Source organism: Uranotaenia lowii, chromosome 2 (genome assembly GCF_029784155.1).
Source record: "Uranotaenia lowii strain MFRU-FL chromosome 2, ASM2978415v1, whole genome shotgun sequence".
NCBI classification, from domain to species: Eukaryota; Metazoa; Arthropoda; class Insecta; order Diptera; family Culicidae; genus Uranotaenia; species Uranotaenia lowii.
The window spans coordinates 25617625-25640685 of NC_073692.1; the positions used below are offsets into that span (position 1 = coordinate 25617625).

General features: G+C 35.0%; 1 protein-coding gene across 3 annotated transcripts in view; it reads right to left on the reverse strand.

Moving 5' to 3' along the window:
* Positions 1–23061, reverse strand: part of LOC129745562 (transcription factor hamlet) — a 339108-nt gene that overhangs the window by 33254 nt on the left and 282793 nt on the right. For all 3 annotated transcript variants that reach the window (XM_055738699.1, XM_055738701.1, XM_055738702.1), the window contains exon 6: positions 10845–11142. In XM_055738699.1, coding sequence (XP_055594674.1) covers positions 10845–11142 — 298 coding nt within the window. The remainder of the gene's footprint in view (positions 1–10844; positions 11143–23061) is intronic.

Genomic DNA, 23061 nt, shown 5'->3' on the forward strand with positions numbered 1-23061 from the left:
AGATTGAATTTATGGCTTTCTCCGAGCCTTCTTGTCATCTGCCATGGACCCGGAGTTTGGCTGGATCTGCTGAAAGAGCGCCTAATGGTCCACGCCAAAGTTTTTTTTGTTTTCTAACCCGACGACGATGGTGTGTCCCCTCAGCTTCGCCGGAGTCATAAATCAAACCTTGCTGATTAGAAATTATTGCTCTTGTTTCGCCAAGTTTTGCGCGCCCAAAGAAAAACCGTGTGGTTGCTCCAATTCCACGTCCATCAGAGAAAAAAAAACCCAACTTTTACCCACCTTAGGCAATTTTTTGAAAGACGAGCGCTGGCTGGGGCCGTTGAAGATGCTGACATTTAACAACCGCCCATATACCGAAGCAAAAGTCGTGCTGAGCTAAGAGTCTGAGGAGAGTTGGGGACGACTCACATCTAATGGGTCGAACGAGATTGACCACTCGAGGGGACAAACACCTGGTAGTAAAGGGTGGTAAAACTTTTATTGAGATTGATCGCGGCCGCCTAGAACCTGCTCCTCTTAACCATGGCCCGGTGATGGACGGCCGATTCCGACGGTTTTATGGAATCCGGACCGAGTGTTTTCATCTTCTGTTTTTGATTCCCGGGAAGATGAATCCACATCAACATCAACAATTTCAAATGGGGCGGGCGCCCTTTGGAAATTGATTAGCTTAACTATTTGTGCCGAGATGTTGTTGGCCCAGTTTGGTCTGTTTTACTTCTGCGTTTTATGGAATTATGATCCCCATCACCGATGGGCATTATTCACAAAAATCTCCTGGAGATAATAAGGTTGTAAAGCTCAACAAAAACAGCCAACGATGTGTAAAACGATTGGCTGTTTTTGCGATACACACGCGCGTATCGAAAGCTCTCATCTCCTTGCGTTGCGCAAAAGAACAGATAAGGTCATATAAGCCGGGATGCGCGAGTTGTAAAACTAGATAAATTCCTCGCCATTGTGCGCTTGTTGGGAAACAAAGAGCTAGTTTCCAAAATTTTATTGGAAGCTCGTTTGCTGAAGGCAATTTCCATATTGTATTAGGTAAAATCAAGTTTTTTCTAATAAAATTTATTGTTCGAGTTCTCTATAAGATTTCCAACAAAAGATGATTCGCATATGGTTTTGAAAAATGGGCTTTGGATCTGTCCCACGATGTAAGATGCACAAACAGCTCTAAAGCGAACAATGCCCGATTTGATACACTTGACAATTGATTGTAACCTTTCTTAATCATAAACAAATGATAGTTTGAATCATCAAATTATGATAAATGTATTTTTATCGCAGTAAATCCAAAATTATTTGAAAATATAAAAATTAAAAAATGTATAAAGGATAAAAGTATTTAAAAATTATCATAACTTTCACATATATAACTTTATTTTCTACTAACTGGTGATTTTTAAACAACTGAGTCCTGGGAAATCCTGTATGATCCCATTTCTTTGAATTTTTTTTTTTAATAAGCATAATCTCAATGGACTCTTTTTTGAGTTACAGTAGGTATATGGTAACATAAAAATAAAAATTTAGAATACAATTTTAAAAAAGATGCCCAACAATGTGTTTCAAATAATTAATTAAACACTTATTCGGATTGACCTCTGAAGTAAAGCAAACGAAAATATTGAAAGCATAATTCGGTAAATTTACAATCGCTGGAGAAAAATACGGTTGAAATAACAATTGATTATTCATATTTTTATGACCATGACAATTTTAATAATTTTGTCAATAATTTCAATTTCTTCTTTTAAGCATTTTTGTCAATTTAGTTAAGTTCACATTTTTGTTATTTTTGCCAATTTAGAGTTGTTAAAGACAATTTAATCAATTTTATATTTTTAATTTTTAACTTTTGTAATCTGTATGATTTTTTGTTAAAAATGACAGTTGAAAATTAAAAAAAAAATCTTAAACGAAATTGACAAAATTTGAAAAATTTACAAAATTTCCACATAAGATAAAAAATAACAAAATTCACATGAATCATAAAATTTCCCAAATAAACCATATCAACAAAATTGACAAAACTGACAAAATTAACGAAAATGACGACATCGACCGAAAAAACCAAAGCTAAAAATTTGACAAAAATGAGAGATAGACAAAATTGACAACATACAAAAAAATTGTTGAAAACACCAAATCGAAAAACAATAAAATTGATAACAATGACGAAACTGAAAAAACTGACAAAAAACATTATTGACATTTTTTGTCATATTTTTCAATTATGTCATTTTTGTCGAATTTTTCACTTATGTCATTTTTGTCATTTTTGGCATTTTTGGCATTTTTGTCATTTTTGTCATTTTTGTCATTTTTGTCATTTTTGTCATTTTTGTCATTTTTGTCATTTTTGTCATTTTTGTCATTTTTGTCATTTTTGTCATTTTTGTCATTTTTGTCATTTTTGTCATTTTTGTCATTTTTGTCATTTTTGTCATTTTTGTCATTTTTGTCATTTTTGTCATTTTTGTCATTTTTGTCATTTTTGTCATTTTTGTCATTTTTGTCATTTTTGTCATTTTTGTCATTTTTGTCATTTTTGTCATTTTTGTCATTTTTGTCATTTTTGTCATTTTTGTCATTTTTGTCATTTTTGTCATTTTTGTCATTTTTGTCATTTTTGTCATTTTTGTCATTTTTGTCATTTTTGTCATTTTTGTCATTTTTGTCATTTTTGTCATTTTTGTCATTTTTGTCATTTTTGTCATTTTTGTCATTTTTGTCATTTTTGTCATTTTTGTCATTTTTGTCATTTTTGTCATTTTTGTCATTTTTGTCATTTTTGTCATTTTTGTCATTTTTGTCATTTTTGTCATTTTTGTCATATTTGTCATTCTTGTCATTCTTGTCATTTTTGTCATTTTTGTCATTTTTGTTATTATTGTAATTTTTGACAATGTTAGTATCCATTATGTAAGTTTTTGTCAAATTGACCCATTTGTCATTTTTTATCATTTTTTTTTTTTTTTTTGAATTATTCAATTTTGTAATTGTTGTCAATATAGTAAAATTTGTAAATTTTATCATTTTTTGTTTTTTTGTCAATTGGTACATAATTCAATTTCGTCTTTTTTGACGGTTTGATCAATTCATTTTAATATTTTGTAATGTAAATGTTATCAATTTCGTCAAATCGGTCGATTTTATCATTTTTGAGGATTGTGTTAACTTTAACGGTTTTGTCGATTTTCATAATTTTGTAAATTTGGTATGTTTTACAATTTATTCTTTGTTATCAATTGTGTCTTTTTTGTTAATTTTGTAAAATCTGTTAAATTGTACATCATTGAATTCTCTAGACTGAGAATTCATTGAACATTTTGCAATTGAGTGAAATATGCTTGAATCCAACTATCATCAAACAATGCTCGATTCGCTGTTGAAATGTCTGCTCTTATGCACATTATTCGGAATATTTTGTAAAAAAATTTATTGTTTTTTCGTCGGTTTATCTTTCAAGTACCTTCTTATTAAAATTGTTTTCAATAATTATTGAGAAATAACATCAGGAGCAAATTCCCTTTTAATTGTACGCTCGTTCCTAAAAGCTTCCCAAATGCTCTCTTAACTCTACTACGGAGGATTTGGTGGCGCCTTTTAAGAAAGAGATGCCAATGTGCCAATTTTTCAGCATTTGTCTGATTTTTCAAGGCTCAGTCTGATTGCCCATAGTATTTCTCTGATTTTTTTTATATATAAGCCTGATTTTGCCTGGTTTTTGTGAATGTGATGAAAAATTAGTAGTAAGGAACTGCATTATATACCTTTTTTGTAGTGAAAATGTCTTTCCACGAACGAAATAGCTTCCTGAGCACGAACGCCATGTGAGAAATCAGAAGATGAGATGGTGTGCATCGTCCACGTCCCCGTGTCGTTCTCAGAGCAATCTGTACTTTCGATCGCATTGACAGATTGCAAACATCACAAATCCTAAAGTTTGACGAAAAACGGAATACTGATGGTCATTTTTTGGTCGTTAGGTAGAATTTTCGGTTTTCCGCAGAACCACTAATCCGTCGAATCCGTAGGAAATGTTAAAAATCCGTAAATTTCGAGCATCGAGCTGTAGATCTGAAAAGGTGCTTAAAATTCGTAGATCTACGAAGAAATCCGTAGATTTGACAACGCTGCTGACGATTATAGCGTTGGGCGAAGGACGGGACTTACAATCGCTTTCGCATCGATGTGAGGATCAAGTCTATATGAATGACTCATTTAAGTACGGAGTTGTACCATGCAATTCAATTCATTTTCTTTATCCGGTTCGGCAAAAATTGGATCTGGAATACAAACCAAAGGAAAAAAACGCCGCAATTTTGACAGCTTTGTTGGATTTGTCAATAATTGCCATGATTGTCATTTTGTCCCCTCGTTTACTCACGGGAAATTGTACACCAATAAAGCGAGCCCATTGTCTATCGTGCCTTTTACGCCAATTTTTGATCATCTTGATAAGTGATTGCGACATATTGCTAGCAAGCAAAATGAACACGTTTTTTATGGTACGAATATTCACACTAATATTTACACAAATCCACAAACATCTTCCGAACTTGTCGAGCTGATTCGATAGGTAAAAGTATGTCTAAGATCCATAACTAATGATCTCCCAAATCGACTGATTACTATAACTTTCTATAAGAAAGACAAAAATGGTTAAAATCTAGAACTATCTGAGTGCCTCAATATAGGGTATCGATTGTTAACAAAAATGTTCATTAAAAAGTCAGTCTGTGTTAAACGCCTGTGGATAGGCAACAGAAGGATCAATGTTGAAAAGATAAAAATTACTCAATAAGAAACTTTTAAATCGGAAATCCATCGCTGTTTGGGCCACCCTAATAGAAAGTTTGTATAAAGTGGGTGAAAATCGTTAGGCAAACACCGCTAAATATGTTTACCTTGGAGCGTTGATATCCCCAGTGTATTTGGGGGCTCCAGTAAAGTTCAGCAATTGATGTTACCCTAATGTGTGAAGAAGAGCCTGCACCCTCCAATAATAGTCCAATAGTGGATTGCCGGGGCCGAAAAAACTAACTATCAACAACCACAGTCAACAATAAATCAAAACCACCGGAATGGTGCTAGCTTTGGGTAGCTAGCTACTGAACAAACCACACACTTGTGGGTACTTCACTTCTAATCAACTATTCAGATTCCAACAGATTCCTGTCACGCAACGGCATTAGCAAGACTGATTTTAGTGGCTGAATAATTGATGATTATCCATTTTGACGCCAATGTTGTGATGAGGTAGAGGGTCGGACGCGGCAGCTGGATTCGTCATAACTGTTGGTAAGTGTCCACTGTTCACCCTTTCCCTCTGGAAGATCGGAAACGGTGATGACAATGATGATGATGATGGAATGACACAGTTCCGAATGAATAATTTAGAATTTTTCTATCCGTTCTGTGTGGAAGACACTGATGGTCTATGCGGAATTTGTGTAGAACAACGTTGTTGTATTTTAATTGTTGTTTTCCACCGCGTCGTGCCCTAGGTTAGTTCCGTTGAGGAACACCCGGTCATTAAAGGACACGGATATGGGGCGCATAGATTTTCAAGTATTAATTACGATTAATGGCACGTTCAGATGGCCGATGGCCATGTCCAGCTGGATAACGGCTACCAAATGGCACTTTGTTAGAAAGCGTGTCTTGACGTAATCCCCGGAGCTGTCATTTCCCAGAACCACTCACTGATTCGCTAAAGTAAATCATGAACAGCGAAGTGACGTGTGTGATCGCAATGTTTTGCTAAACGGATCTACCACACACACACTCATGATGGGGTTGGGGTGGTTCGTCGCTCAAAAACAAGTCAAGTCTCGTCAGGTGACAGATTTGTGGGTAAGTTGATACCCATAGCGTTCCCCAGGTGAAACGGGAGCTCCCTAACCTTTCGCTCGATCGATTAATTAGCGAACATGACAAATGGAACTGTGCGCGGTTTGACGAATCACAATCCGCAACCACAAAACACCCGCTGAGACTTTGAGGCTTATGTTAGTCGGAGGATTAGTAGACCACAAACACGCACTAATTTTCTAGGCTTTTGATTGTCAGCCGTCACTTCTGTTACGCGAATATTTGAAAGTTTGACTCCTTGTTTTTCGTGTCTTAAGAACTCAATCCGAAGCTGAGTCGAGGAATCATCGAAAAGCTGATTGGGATTAGATCCTCCAAACACCAGACAACACACATCGATGACGCAACTGCTTTAACCTAGTGCAAAGTGCGTTATTGCACTACGCGTGGCGGTGTCGCCTCCGGCTTTTCTTGTACTAATTACCAACGCTAACGCCGACATGGCTTCTCAATCAAGTCATTAAAAGGAGCCCCAGATCATCCAGCCAAGCCTCCGCCATCCACCATCAACTGGACACACGCATCAAGAGACACGCATCCATAAATCTTCGACTCCGGCAAAAGTGCAACTGGACGTTGCTGATGCTGCTGCGGTAGCCAAGCAGATCGATCTATCGAACCCGAATTTATATTCCCCCGCTTCCTTCTTGTTTACAATTCTGTCTGACACGCATCGATCAACTCGCAACGCAGTCCGATTTGATTTAAAATCTGTCGATCAATGCGTGAGGGGCAAGATTAAGCCTACCTCGGGCACCAACCTATGGCACCAGATGATGGAGCGCCTGACATTCATCTTCGTCTGCATCGAAGCGGGCAACCACTTACGCGCACCAGCGCAATCGCGTCAGGTTATTTTCCTTGAGCGGGGAAAGGCTTTCAGTTTTGAAGATTACCCTGAAATGGGTCGTGGCATTGGTCACAATCATTCTTTTTTTTTCAGATGAGTTTATCTCCCAAGGTCATTCAACCCTCAAAAACCAATTTGCCATAAGGGACTTTCAGATCAGTCTAGTTTTGTTAGCGATGGCCGCTTCCCCAAGTTCCTAATGATGAATATTGGGAAGAGGTGCCAGGTGTCCTGATAAATCAGGATTTGTCCTAATTTTCGAAAGATCGTCCTAATTTTTAAATTGTCCTGATTTTTTTTAAAAATGGTCTTTAAATGTACTTAATTGTCCTGATTTTCAACAAAATATCTTAACTGTAACGGAATTTTAAGTTAAATTATCAGTATATCGAACAAATCTGTAATTACGTAGCTATACCGATAGTGATGTTCAGTTCAGATGTTATTAGAATGGTGATTTCCCATATAAACTGGAGGCCATCCAAGATTCTGGCTCGCCTCAGTTTACAAAATAAAGGCATCTTCAGTACCTATATTTCGCCTTTATTTATGGAATTTTAGCAAGATTTGTGGTGTACTGAAAAATTCTGATTTTTTCTTCATGTTTTTCGTGATTTAAAAAATCACCAGGCATCCCTACTTGTGAAAGCGTGCACAGAGTGCCTACAGCTACGGGTGGATGCATATTGAGGAAAAGTAGGCAAGGGGTACCAAAAGTTTCTTATAGGTGGGGGTGGAGACGGAGCACTTTTTGACAGCCAATTGTTCGCCTACCATGCCTACGATTACAATTGCCTGTCACAAGATGGACGATTCCGTGTGTTGGTATAAGAACACACCCGAAGCTGTACTCGCCCTGAGCGTGCATTCCGGACAGAGGTGCCAGGTGTCCAGATTTATCAGGATTTGTTCTGATTTTCGAGAGACCGTTCTGTTTTTTTTTTTTAACTCTGGAGTAGTCCTGATTTTTGATTTTTTTTCTTAAAAATGTCCTGAATTGTCCTGAATTTCTAAACAAACATCTCAATTATAATCAAATTTGTAGTTAACAATGAGAACTTCGAATAAATCAGTAAAGAAAGATAGTTAAACTTGATTAACCGGTGGTAATCGTCGGTTCAGATGATATGTAAGGGGCCGTCCACATACCACGTGGACAACTTAGGGGGGGGGGGGGGCAGGGGAGTATGAAAATGTCCACGCTTGTCCACGGAGAGGGGGGTAGGGGTTTGGGTCATGTCCACGTGGACAAACTTACCTTCAAAATATTTTCTAAAAGTGAAAAAAAATTAAGATGTTTAAATCAAAACCTTTCAAACCTTTCAAAGCTTTCCAGTTTAAGTTTGAACAATAAGCAAGTTATAAATAGAATAGTTTAGAAATTTAAAAATTATAAAATTATTTTATATCGGGAACTGATTAATTCCTTTTTTTTTTAAAATCAGCCATTTCAATAACAAAAAGGCAAAAAGTGGTGATTTCTATCTGTCAGATTTAGAAAAAAAGCAATATCAATTCTGTCCACGTGGACATCCGTGGAGGGGGGTAGGGGTTTGCCAAATGTCCACGCTTGTCCACGGAGGGGGGGGGAGGGGGTCAAAAATCTCATTTTTCTGTCCACGTGGTATCTGAACGGCCCCTAAATAGTGTTTTTGGTGTTAACTGCAGGCGAGCCAAGAAGCTGTTCACGTCTGTATCATAAATTATAGCGTTTACAGCACCTCTGTTTGCCTTTGTTTATGAAATCTGAGCGAAACTGCATATTATTTCCATGAATTCAGAAGTGTCCTGAAAAATCCTGATTTTTTTCTTCGCGGTGTCCTGATTTTTGACTAAAGCACCTGGCACCCCTGATTCCGGACACGAATTAATCAGGGATGTCAATTATACAAATAAGAACTTTTGTTCCTATTTTTGACTATGGAGATTTAGAAACTTAAAAAAGGTTGATCACAATATGCCCTGTTGTTTTGAAGAAGTTTTCGTGAGAAGTTTTGTTATGAGCATCAAGAGCATGCTGCTGACCCACGACTTCCCGCTAGCAGCCGGACAAGTAAAGGATTGTTGGCAAATTGCTCACTGAATTTGGCGCGAAAGCCAACATTTCGCTCTGGACCTTGCCATCGAAAAGTTCATCTTCCTTCCGACCATAAAAACGTTACATCATCAATTAATGAAAATAGTATCTATTTATTAGGCTTGGTCTTTTGTGAACCATAATATATGAATATTTAAAAGGTGTATGTTGGTTAGAGGCATCAAAAACTAGATAATAAAAAAAATTTTCTAAGAGTTGGTATGAAATAAAATTCTGTGAAAAACATGCAATGATGCATTTGAATGTAACTAAACATATTTGACTAACCAATTTTTTTCTATAATTTCCATATACGTATTCATTATGATTGTGATTTTATCAAACTTGGATGTAGATTTGAGAATCTCCAGACATAAGTCTTTCGAATAGCTTGGAAGATGTGTAGTAATGAACCATAACCTTGAAAATTCCGAAAGGCTAGTGTGAATTTAGGATTGGATAGAGACTAAAACAAAGTTGAAATTTTTTTTTTTCTTTTCAAAAACTAGGTACTATAAGTTTAAAAAAAATTAAAAAAGTAGTTTTTGGAAAATTGCTATTATTTTTTCAAATTTGGGAATTCTAGCAAATAATTTAGTTTCAAACAACCACAAACATTTTTCAGCACCTATTGAACGATGTTTGGAAGAAATTTGCAAAATCATAACGAAATAAATCAACTATTTCAAAAAAAAATTTCAATTTCGAGGGCTATAGCTTTTATAAGACTGAAGATAACGGCTTAAAACCTTTTCAGTTTTGTAATTCGAATTATAATGTTATTATTTCCCTAACTCAGTAATTATTATCTTCATTTAAAAATGTAATGGAACATAGGGTTAACTACCAATTCGATTCTCATTGAGATGATTTTTCTAATAATCAGGACAATGCAGAACATTTTGAAGATTTTTTTTTATTCGAGAGTTATTCAAAAATCAGGACGGTATTTCGAAAATCAGGACTGCGGTATGTATAGGACTGTGTGTAAGGGATAAATGAACCCAAGAGGCTTAAGGTCCAAAATTTAAAAAAAAAAACAGAAAATTAGGACACCTGGCACCTCTGATAAAGCTTCTAAAAAATTACATTGTCCTGTCACCAGATAGCGCTATTTGCGTCTCCCGTTTTATCGTTAAGTGGTGTATATCGGTTGAAGTATATCTCTGACCATGATCCTGATCTGATTATGATGAAAATGAACCTAAATAATAAAGATTCAGATCTAGATCCTATTCTTGATATTGACTCAGATCCTGGTACAGATCCAGATCTTTATCCAGACCCTTAATTTGATTTTCATCCAACTCCTGACTGCAAGCTTTTTGCTGATTCTGACCCTTATCATGATTCAGATTCAGATCCAGGTCATTATTCTTATTTATATCCCAATTTCTATCGATCCATATAAAGATAAAATCCAGATCGGGGTCATATCACGTTATTCTTATCCTGATCCAGATACTGATTCTGAATCAGAAACTGTCTCTGATCCTGATCATGATTCTGACCTTCATCCTGATTCTGATCTTGACTTTCCGTGGCTTGCTCCTTGTGGGGGGGGGGGGGGGAATTTTTTCATGCCTTCAATCAGGATATGGATATTCGGCGTTTCCTTCGTTGTTGTGAAAAGCCTTGGCAGCTTTGCTCCCTGTCCCTGTTTTTTTTATGAAGCATTATAGTTCAAGAATTTATCCATTCCGGAGTTATTATATGAATCCAAGAGAGCCACCCTTCAATCGCTCGCTGGGAACCGGGGAACAATTTGTACAAATAAAAAAAAACCCAGGCTGGTGTCAATTTGATGAGTGATTGTCTAATGACCTGCCCAAATAAGTAATGTGTCCGGCTGGGGCCTCATCATCAACCTGTCGATTACTTTTGATTGTCCAACGCACGAATTCCAAATAAACGCCCCCTCAAATCAATGACATGTCCCCGGCAAACAAACGAAGAGGTAACTTGCTTCATCCGGAGAGGAAGGGATAAATAAAATGATAAAAAAAAATAAACCATACAACTACTCACTGATCGATATCGTGGCACTGCCGATCGCAAACCACACACCGGGCGTCGTAACCTTCCTCGTCCTCTTCCTCCTCGCCGGATTCGACGGTTCCGTCCGGGCCACCTCCGGCACCACTTCCGGCACTGGTGTTGTTGCTGTTATTGCTGCTGCTACTGTGGTTGTTGTTGTTAGCGCTGCTGTTGTTCAGGTTCAGGATACTGCCGCCGCTGCTGCCGTGCAGTTGTTCCCTATGACTAGATGAATCGAGATCGGCCGATGTGTTGTACTCGTCGTCGTACGCCTCGCTGTGTTGAGAACCTGTGGCGAAAAGAAAAAGAAGTGCAAAGGTTAGAACTAAAAATTGAAACATCCATTAGGAATTCACTTATGAGTGAAGGCATCCACGTGCTGCGTCGTGACAGACTCGGTCCAAATCAATCAACCTGTTATACCCGACCACGACCTAGATCACCCCCAAAAACAAGCAAAACACATGTTCGTAAAGGTACAGGTTTGTGGAGATGAAACCCACAGCCCGGAAAAAAAAACAAATGAGCTCCGGAGGTTTGTTGAGATTCGTAGCGGCGATGATTGGCCCACATCAATCACCCCCTTTGGAAACGTGATCATTATTGCTTCGAAACAATAAAAAAAAGGTTAAAACAAAGTCCCAAAAAATCACTTTTTGGAAGCGATGGCTAGCCCACACCTTGCGCTGAGGCAAGCCGAGAAATTTCTACATGGTGTGGCAGCAAGATGCCACCATTATGTTGAGGCTCCAGTGCCTTTCGGTTCGCCATATCATTAAAAACTACCTTGGTAACCCGCCAAAGTTGATCCTCCCCCAGGAATTCCGACTGGCGCGTAACATAACCTAACATATGAGCTCGAGGAATCTGATCGACTCTTCGATGTTTTTTGGATTTTTGGTGTTTGCGCTTGCAGACAATTAATCATACGATATTTTTTTAACAATCCTCACCTTCACTTTTAAAGCAGTGGCGTTTCCAAACACGTTTTTGTGTTTGAGAATAATTTTTTTTTAAATTGCATAACCAAAGGCGCAATTCTTTACATAAAAATGTTTTAAGTGGTTTGGTTTACAAACGTCTTCAAGGAAGACCCTAGGTGACATGCACTCAAACGATCGCTCTAGTTCAATAGAAATCTGCACCCTAGACTAGACCGTAGTAATGATCGCACTAATTGATTTTCGCCAAAAACCTCACAAGCGGCACCCTAAAACCATCAACAAAAATCTATAGAGAAAAAAATATAAACGATCACAAATGAAAAATAACCTTTTTGACGCGCTAGATTAGTCCCTCCGTCGCGACGGAAGAAAGATGATCGATTCCAACAAAACCGAATCCAAAAAAAGCCAGCTAAAGGTTCCAAAAGCTCACGATTCCAAACACCTGATAAGTTGAGCTGGTCGACCCAAACACGAAAAAGTGCTTTCACTAATCGCGGATAGCGGATACTTTCGGTGCTAGATCCAAAACCGAAGGAGGAAGCGGAAGATTAGCCACCGATGATATGGGTTCCAAATGCGCGTTGGTGGCCTTCGAGGCCGAGGGAAGTGCAAAATTTGAAAGATGTACCAACCTTCCGCAAACCAGCGATCAATTATTGGGGGACAGGTTCCCTAACTAACTTCAACGAAAACAAAAAAAACTTAAGATGGGATTGATCCTAAATCGGAATTTGCACATTTTGGGGACAGGTAGAAATCCCGCGAAACCCGATGAAGGCGATGAGTTGGTGTTGATTCGTCCCATCAGGATTGTTGTTTGATTGGATCAAATTTCATGCCCGAAAAAAAAAAGATTGATTCACCAACTGAAGTTTTTGTGACCCCCAAATAGAGCAAGGTGAGCAAGCTAGAGTGTTGATGATAGGAGAGATCCGAGCAGAGCAGGGACATTAAGTTTTGTTGGATAGTTGGTTGTTTTAAGTCACTTTTTACTCCACACTTTTGGACCATATATCAACTATCAGCCCGGTGATTGGATTGGATTGGATTGAATTGGATGGACGGAAACGGGTTCGACAGGATACTGATTTGCGATCGACGCCGCCGCCAAAAATTAGAAAGTTGATTTGGATGACCACGCGTTAGTTTGATTGATTTCGGACCTAAGCATTGAGCATTTCGACATGTTTAGGATGGTTTTTGCAAACTTTCGATTGATCGAACTTGATTTTTGAGAAATGGAAACTCCTTTTGCTTGTTTATTCGGACAAATGCCCTTTCCAGTAGTCCAGTTGTTAACTTTAAGTTTTAAATTTAAATCTGAATATTTCTTTTACGACTATGCAAGTTATAAAGTTCACAAGATTGAAGTGTCCATTCTTGTGTCATTTTGTGTTTGTATCATATTTGTGTCAATTTTGTGTTATATTTGTGTCATTTTTGTGTCATTTTGTGTCATTTTTGTGTCATGTTTGAGTCAGTTTTTTAACATTTTTGTCATTTTTGTCATTTTTGTCGTTTTTGTCATTTTTGTCATTTTTGTCGTTTTTGTCATTTTTGTCATTTTTGTCATTTTTGTCATTTTTGTCATTTTTGTCATTTTTGTCATTTTTGTCATTTTTGTCATTTTTGTCATTTTTGTCATTTTTGTCATTTTTGTCATTTTTGTCATTTTTGTCATTTTTGTCATTTTTGTCATTTTTGTCATTTTTGTCATTTTTGTCATTTTTGTCATTTTTGTCATTTTTGTCATTTTTGTCATTTTTGTCATTTTTGTCATTTTTGTCATTTTTGTCATTTTTGTCATTTTTGTCATTTTTGTCATTTTTGTCATTTTTGTCATTTTTGTCATTTTTGTCATTTTTGTCATTTTTGTCATTTTTGTCATTTTTGTCATTTTTGTCATTTTTGTCATTTTTGTCATTTTTGTCATTTTTGTCATTTTTGTCATTTTTGTCATTTTTGTCATTTTTGTCATTTTTGTCATTTTTGTCATTTTTGTCATTTTTGTCATTTTTGTCATTTTTGTCATTTTTGTCATTTTTGTCATTTTTGTCATTTTTGTCATTTTTGTCATTTTTGTCATTTTTGTCATTTTTGTCATTTTTGTCATTTTTGTCATTTTTGTCATTTTTTGTCATTTTTGTCATTTTTGTCATTTTTGTCATTTTTGTCATTTTTGTCATTTTTGTCATTTCTGTCATTTCTGTCATTTTTGTCATTTTTGTCATTTTTGTCATTTTTGTCATTTTTGTCATTTTTGTCATTTTTGTCATTTTTGTCATTTTTGTCATTTTTGTCATTTTTGTCATTTTTGTCATTTTTGTCATTTTTGTCATTTTTGTCATTTTTGTCATTTTTGTCATTTTTGTCATTTTTGTCATTTTTGTCATTTTTGTCATTTTTGTCATTTTTGTCATTTTTGTCATTTTTGTCATTTTTGACATTTTTGTTATTTTTGTAATTTTTGTAATTTTTTGAATTTTTCGTAATTTTTGTAATTTTTGTAATTTTTGTGATTTTTGGATATTTTGTAATTTTTGCAATTTTGCTGTATTTTTTTGTAATTTTTTGTAATTCAATAATATTTGTAATTTTTGTATATTTTGTATTTTTAATAATTTTTGTAATTTTTGTAATTTTTGTTTTTTTTTTGTAATTTTTGTAATTTCTGTAATTTTTATAATTTTTGTAATTTTTGTAATTTTTGTAATTTTTGTAATTTTTGTAATTTTTGTAATTTTTGTAATTTTTGAAATTTTTGTAATTTTTGTAATTTTTGTCATTTTTGTCATTTTTGTAATTTTTGTAATTTTTGTATTTTTGTAATTTTTGTAATTTTTGTAATTTTTTGTAATTTTTGTAATTTTTGTAATTTTTGTAATTTTTGTAATTTTTGTAATTTTTGTAATTTTTGTAATTTTTGTAATTTTTGTAATTTTTGTAATTTTTGTAATTTTTGTAATTTTTGTAATTTTTGTAATTTTTGTAATTTTTGTAATTTTTTTAATTTTTTAATTTTTTTAATTTTTGTAATTTTTGTAATTTTTGTAATTTTTGTAATTTTTGTAATTTTTGTAATTTTTGTAATTTTTGTAATTTTTGTAATTTTTGTAATTTTTGTAATTTTTGTAAGTTTTGTCATTTTTGTAATTGTTGTAATTGTTGTAATTTTTGTAATTTTTGTAATTTTTGTAATTTTTGTAATTTTTGTAATTTTTGTAATTTCTGTAATTTTTGTAATTTTTGTAATTTTTGTAATTTTTGTAATTTTTGTAATTTTTGTAATTTTTGTAATTTTTGTAATTTTTGTAATTTTTGTAATTTTTGTAATTTTTGTAATTTTTGTAATTTTTGTAATTTTTGTAATTTTTGTAATTTTTGTAATTTTTGTAATTTTTGTAATTTTTGTAATTTTTGTAGTTTTTGTAATTTTTGTAATTTTTGTAATTTTTGTAAGTTTTTTAATTTTTGTAATTTTTGTAATTTTTGTAATTTTGGTCATTTTTGTAATTTTTGTAATTTTTGTAATTTTTGTAATTTTTGTAATTTTTGTAATTTTTGTAATTTTTGTAATTTTTGTAATTTTTGTAATTTTTGTAATTTTTGTAATTTTTGTAATTTTTGTAATTTTTGTAATTTTTGTAATTTTTGTAATTTTTGTAATTTTTGTAATTTTTGTAATTTTTGTAATTTTTGTAATTTTTGTAATTTTTGTAATTTTTGTAATTTTTGTAATTTTTGTTATTTTTTTAATTTTTGTAATTTTTGTAATTTTTGTAATTTTTGTAATTTTTGTAATTTTTGTAATTTTTGTAATTTTTGTAATTTTCGTAATTTTTGTAATTTTTGTAATTTTTGTAATTTTTGTAATTTTTGTAATTTTTGTAATTTTTGTAATTTTTGTTATTTTTGTTATTTTTGTAATTTTTGTCAGTTTTGTGACATTTCCGTGTCATTTTTGTCATTTTTGAAGTATAGATAATATGATTTGGAATGTTGTTCCTGATATTCATTTGAAATTGTACTTGCCCCGGCGAAAAAGACCGAGTGGCTTAAGATGCGCAGATTTGAAAGGCTGACAATGAGTTTCTTTTGGGGACTGTTCAAATATTACGTAACACAATTTTCGAGCATTTTCGACCCCCCTTCTCCCCTACGCAACAAATTCGTTTCAGAATTTCTAAGCAAAATTCACAAAGCGTAACCAGCTGCTATACCCCCTGGTCCCTTAAAGCGTTATGTAATGTTTGAATGGTTCCTTGGGACTGTTCCGGGTTTTAAAAGCGCCTTAATTTATACTAGAAAGTTGATAGTAAACATTTTTGGGAAGTTTGACGTAGTAAATGTTTGACGCCAAAGTGTATGCAACGCATAGACTTGAGATACCAATTTTTTTATGTTGTCCATCGATCCTATTCCTCGATCTAGGCTAAATGTTTATCTCCCTAACCGATGGCGTATTCCATCCAGATGACACCTTTCATCGTGTTTTTTTTTCAGAAACAAATCCATGTCAAGCTTCGACAAAACCCTGCACCAGATCAATTCCTCAGCAACTGTTGAAAAACGGGTGAAACAAAAACGATCCCATTTGCCACTTGAGAGCGCTTCCAGGTGTCACCACGCCACACCGCGTTGGGTGTCGGTTGAGTACCTTTTTTGTCAAACTTCCTCACAAGCTGACTTTAGCTAAGATCTTCTCACTCGAGTCTATTTGAGCTATGTGTGGTTGTTGAGTGGCGACTCACGACACGGTTTACTCCAGGCGAAGTTAAAAAAAAAAACTACTGACAAATCACCCCTTAACTCATCTTTCAAGTCGGCAGAGTCGTGTCGTGGTGTCCCCGAGGGTAGTCAGCCACAGTTCAAAAAAAACTTTTCGAACAAGAAAGCAGGAAATAGAACACTTTGTTCAAATCATCTCTGGACTGATGTTGAAGAGTTGATGCACTTGGTCATCATCATCGTCAAGGCGTTGGTCATGTCCGATTTGCGCTGTTTTTTTGTGTCTTACATCCAAGAACTAGATCTGTTTGCGGTTTCCCTATCGTCGAATCAGAGCTACTTCAGAAGCTGTGACGTGAGGGCAAGTGAGTGAGTGTGCTGCAGCTCGTGTGCATAATTAGCTGTGAATAAATTAAACTGATGGCGGCCAGCCGGCCACTCGATCCGGTTGCAGCCAGCTTCCGACTCTGGTCCACCCGCGTTTTTTGTTTGCAAAAAAAAATGTGACGGCCGGCGGAAGTGAGGATGCGCGGGTGGATGGGCACTTCGAAACAGGTCAACCTGATCCAGGGGACACAACAACGGCAGAAAAAAAAACTAGTGCTCAAGTTCATCGCGTGTTTTGCGGTTATTTTCCCCTCAGCCGACCGCCACAGGAAGAGCATTTGTTCCAGTAGTTTTTTTCTTCTTCTTGTGAAGCTACTGCCCATCCAAGATGCTGCTCTAATATGGTCAGCATGTTCATACCCTGGAGAGCTACCGACTTGAATGGGTTGAAGAGGGCTCGCTCGTCTCGATTAAAAGCACGGAATAGAAGCGGAATAAGGAAAGCCACGAATGTGCCCGAGGAAACAACATGCTTCTCCTGGAGGTGCTCTGGATTCGAACGTGGTTAATCCCCTCAGAGAGCCGGGGAATGCAAGATGCATCTCAACCCGTAACTCTTTTCCTCGAAGTTCCTCCACATTTAATATAGATACCGGATCCCCGCTCCTTACCTAGTCAATGCTCAGCACAAAGTAATTTATGGCGCAGGTCACGGAGCAGCATCATCACATCTTCTAAACAGAGCGTGAAGAGGCTCGTGGATCCCTCTTTCCATTTTTTTCCAACTCCTTCTCCGGACTAGGAAAAAAAAAACTGCGCCCCGGTTATGGGTCAGTAGGAACGAAGGTGTGCGGTTTTTGCCGATCCCCGCAACGATCGATCGATTGGCGTACTGCGCAAGTTCTTTAGATTTCTTTATGGCTTCTTCGAAGAAAATGGATCGAACTGCAAGAACCGAAAGAAGGAATGCTTCCCCGTGAGGAAATAAAGATAGAGTATTCTTAACCGAGTTTCGAACAGTCAGGGGCATGGGCGCAATTTGCTTATCTGGTTCAATTATGGTTCCTATAGTTCTTAGATTCTTAGAAGTTAAGAGTACAATAGAAAACAAATCGAAAAATGCTGTTAGTAATTTGTACACTAAAGTACACTAAATCTTAAAATTGGTAGTCAAAATTTCTGAAGAGGAGCTTCTGTAAAAAAAAGTTTATTAATTTGAATTTACAGCAGAGAAATTTCCTCAGAAAGCGTATCTCCTGTCTGGTTTACTCTAATTACATTTTCTTTAGCTGGTTCAGCCTGATGTTATACTACATATGATCCAGATTCTTAGCTTAATAACTTAATTTATTTCGATTAAATTTAATCGTCTGTGCGTAAACAAGTCAAGGATTGATACTGAGAAAATGAAATGAAAAACCAAAAATGAAAATAAAAGTTACAGAGGTGGTTTATAAGAAACGACCGAGAAGTTAACTTAGAGTTATGGCAGCCTATCTTGTGTTAATGTGTTCTTCGTATTGAATTAGCATACTCGAATAAACTTTGTCGATTTTTTATTCCAGTAATTATACTAAAAACTCTTCTATAAATTGTTGTTTAATACCTTTTTTTTGGTCTAGAACGGCCAGTTAAAATAATGCTGAATAACAAAAGGCAAATTAAATGTAAGTATAAGCGGCTTCAAGGCCAATTCGTCGAACTGTTTGCGCCCGGCAGTTATGCAACTGGTGCGATCTATATACGAGCTTTATATCAAACGCATGTGAGAAGAACATGCTTACAATTACTGCTTTGATCTAAACGCCTGAGCTGGCTTGATATGTCTTTTAGGAAAGATGTCCGTTAATGAAGCTATTTTCGTGACGCAAGACGCATTTGCAAATGTCAATTTGCCCTCCTGTAGTGTTGCCGTAAGACGTAATTCTACGTCAAAAAATCATTCCAAATAAAATCAATTGTGCTAGATCAATTGTCAACCAAAATTTAGGTAATGTAGCTCCCTAACTCTTTGTGAGCGATTTGATTTTCTTGTTAGATTTTCACTGAGCTAGCGGATAAGAAAGTTCAGCAGAGTTGTACTTCCACTGACTGAAGAAGTGCAGATGTGGCGATAGACGAAACACGGAGAAAAAAGTATAGTTTTATCAACTGTAATCAATCATATTGAGGATTGATTCTCGACCAACAACATTTATAAAATATTCAACTATACTTGTATGATTGGTTTTATGAATTCAACTAGCAATATCAATCAATCAATCAACGACAATTGTATGATTGATTCAACCATAAATATAATAAATTCAACTATATATACTGATGAATGTCAGGAATTCAACTAAATATATTGTAGATTCAACTATACAGATATTAGTTGATTTAACTATAAATATGATTGAATCAATTAAACTTCCATGATTGATTTTAAGCGTTCGACTATATTTCATAGTTGTTATTTTTTATAAGTTTTCCTACATTTATTTTTATTTTCATTTTGATTTTATACATATTTTGTTTATTTGTTAGCACAAAAAAGATTATGTTAACAACGAATAATATAATAATGCCTTGTTCGGGTTAGGAGTCAGCACATCAATGGTTTTGGCATTGTCCAACCATTTACCGATGAAACGCAAATCGGTGCCACCCAACCGGGATGTCTACTACCGATTTTTCCAGCGGCATCACTTGCAATTTTACATTTGAATCTAACATATTTATAGTTGAATGTTAGAGGTCAACAAGAAATGTATGGTTGAATCTATTATATTTATAGTTGAATGGATAAAATAAATCATACAACTGTAGTTGATTCTATCATATTTAGAATTGAATCTATTATACCATTATAGTTGAATCTATTATACTAATATTTGATTGCGTATGGTCAATCATCAGTTTGTAGTTAAGTCTATTGCATTTTTATGTGAATGCAAAAAAAATCAACTGCGCTTTGATGATTGGTATAACCAGCTGAAGTAATTAGAACAACAGTCGTCTTTGCCTAAGTGGATACACAATTTTGCGGTTCAAATCCTTGTTTTCCTACGATCCGGCCTTTACCCCTGGATTTATGCACCCTCTTGCTTAACCTTATAAAAGCCAACCCAATCTTTGCTTAAATCTACATAAAACCAAAGTCAATGATTATTTTAAGCTACTTTTGAGCAAAATGTTTCAAACATGGTAATCAAATAGTTCATGCTAATGGCAACTATTTGACATGCAGTTGTCAAAAGCTACATCTGGAAGAAGCTTAAAACAAAAGAAAACTGGAAATAGATATATTTTTTTCGAAAAAAAAAAGTTAATTTTAGTAACCTTGGAAATCCTTGGTTCATGTGTTTTTTTTATCTTAAAATTTTTTGGCAGGTAGGTCTAAGAGTTACAACCATTCCGGATTGATTTTTTTTTAAATAAAAATGATTCTAAGTTAGAGAGAAATATAAATATCGTCTAAAGACGGGGTCGAAAATACGAGAAAGCAAATCGAAAATGTGTCCAATTTTAATTTTCGTATAAGTTGAAATATCTCAGTTCTTTGTAAAACCAATTTTATCCAAAATTATACAAAAATATAGCTATGAGTCAATCTAAATCTGTTCCAAAGTTTCGATAAAAATGTAGTTGAAATGTAGAAAAATTGCAACCGAAAAATACTTCAAATTAAATTTTTTAGCACCTGTGGTTAAGCAATTTTTGAAAATTTAATAAAAAATGATCATCAACGATAAAGTTATTCGTAGAACAAAAATTGTTAGTAATCATATGACTAAGCTTTTGTGATTTTTTTCAGCGAAAAAAAAATTTGGGTTTTAGACGGTCAACTTCCGCTAACTGAGAACGCAAAATCTTGGAGGAGTTGGTTTTTCCATAGGTCAAATAGATCAACAGTTCAGTTTAACAACTTAAATAAGTAAAAAAATCAAATTTTTCAAAGATTGATTTCAGAAAACGAAACTGGAATTATAGAAAAAAAAATTTAATCATTTTGTTCCAATTTTCTTTACCCCTTGCACAGACTTGGACCTTCCTCGAGTATGGATGTCGAAAAAGATGAAAAATTGGATTGGATTGCTGATCAAAATTATTTGAATTGATTAAAGAAAACGATAGAAAATTAAATCACCGGATTTATTTTATTTAGAATTTGTATAAAATTTCTTAACCTCTGTACTCCACCGAATACACAAGTTAAATCCAGTGCCCAGCACAAAAACGCTAATTTCTAATTGGTCCACGAACTTTTTCATATCAAGTTTATTAACACGCTTAGTTTTTCGTGAGCTTATCAATATGAAACGCTTTTTTAAGTTCTTCTTACTAAACAATGTAAAATCTATAAAATGTTCGGTCATTGACAAAATTAGTTCATTATTTCGTCATCATTGCAAATCAAAAACTTCAATACGACCATGCTTTAAAATTTTGTTTTCCAAAATTGATTCGAGATGAAAATCGGTCTCAAGTTTTCTCTAGAATACTGAATCAAAGCTATTTTAAGATTCCCTTCAATTCAACCACGGTATAAATTTCAGATACCGGTCTATCGAGCGTTATCTCATTGAATAAGATAATAAGCATTTATTAAAATATCGGAACCTGAAGTGTTCTTATACCGTGGTTGAGTTGAAAGGAATCTTTCGATTGCTTTTAATCAGTAGAATTATTCAACCAAGTAGGCTCACAACACATATTAAATAGAGTCTCTAGAATAAGGTTGCCAGAATTTTTTCAGCACGTATCCGGGCCGGACAAACCGGGCAATTTTTGTATAAAAACCTGGCACAATCCGGGCATTCGATTTCTAATTGACGACCACAAATCCGGGCAATATCTGGGCAAATTTTGTAAATACTCAGAAATTCGTCAACAAAAATCAAGAGAAAAAAAATTTTAAATTTTTTTTTTTCGTCGAAACTCATCTATAGATTTTGAACCGTATTTTAGGCTTCCAAAAAATCTTTCATGATTTTTTAAAATAAAACTTGCTCAAAAAATTTTGTTTTGGAGATGTTTGTTGTTTTTTTTATTAGTTTGCCAAATAAAGTGAATAAATCCGGGCATTTTTCAATGAAATCCGGGCAACCGGGCCGGGCCGGATTGTTCTTAAATTAAGTATTAAATATCCGGGCAAACCCGGATAAAACCGGGCAATCTGGCAACATTACTCTAGAACTATGTTTTATTTTTTTAATTTCTTCTACCCCTGGATTAATGCACAGAGGTTTGGCATTCTTCGAGTATGGATGCCGGAAAAGATGGAAAAAATAGATTGGGAGCAATATCTGATAAACGTTGATAAAGCTATGCATCCATATCCATTGATACAAGAAGCAGAAAATTTTATGTGCGTTTTCTTACGCAAGAATTCTACGGAATTAAGCGGATCTTCCTCGCACGAAGACTTAAGAAAGAGAAGAAAATAAACACTAAACTACAACCATCCAGAGGATAAACCAATTGATGCTCGCTGATGTGTTTTTTTAAGTCTGGCACGACTTTGAAGAAAAATCTGCTTCAAGCAGAAGCATACATATAGTCCTTTAGTCCTTTCACATTGAGAAGTTTAACTTACTCTCGAAACAACTTTTCAGCGGCAATCAAAATTCATTTGTAACTATTATGAAAGTAAAAATTATAAAAATTTAACACTTTGTTTAAAATATATTTGCAAAAATTGCCACTTACTTGCACACTCTAAAACTCAAGAACTGATTCAAGATAACTGTGAAGAGGCACTCTTCTTCAGGGATGCACCTCCAATAAACACTCAAATCAAAAGGATTCACCACTAGGATCTTCACTGACAAGCACACTTAACTTTGAAGATTCACCAGGAGAATTCGGGACCTTCCGACCTGTAGCTCACCGCGGTGACGATTGTCGACCGGTCAGGATTCAACGTCGCATCAAACCAAACGCTTCCAATTCCGGAGAGCGCGCTCCGGTCACTTCAGGTGTAAGTTAAAAAAAACCTCCCCCAGCCCAAATTCCCACCCAATGCATACAGAGGAGACAGACAGACATACAACAGGACACCATCAACTTAGTCATAAGTCACGGTGACGAGCACCCACTACCAGAAAAGGAAAACGCACATATGGAAATGATTTGCGCTGCACTACATTCACAGGACACACAGGACACGATTTTCCCCCTTCTTTGAGGCAGAAAACCAAACACGGAAGCTACCTGTCCGG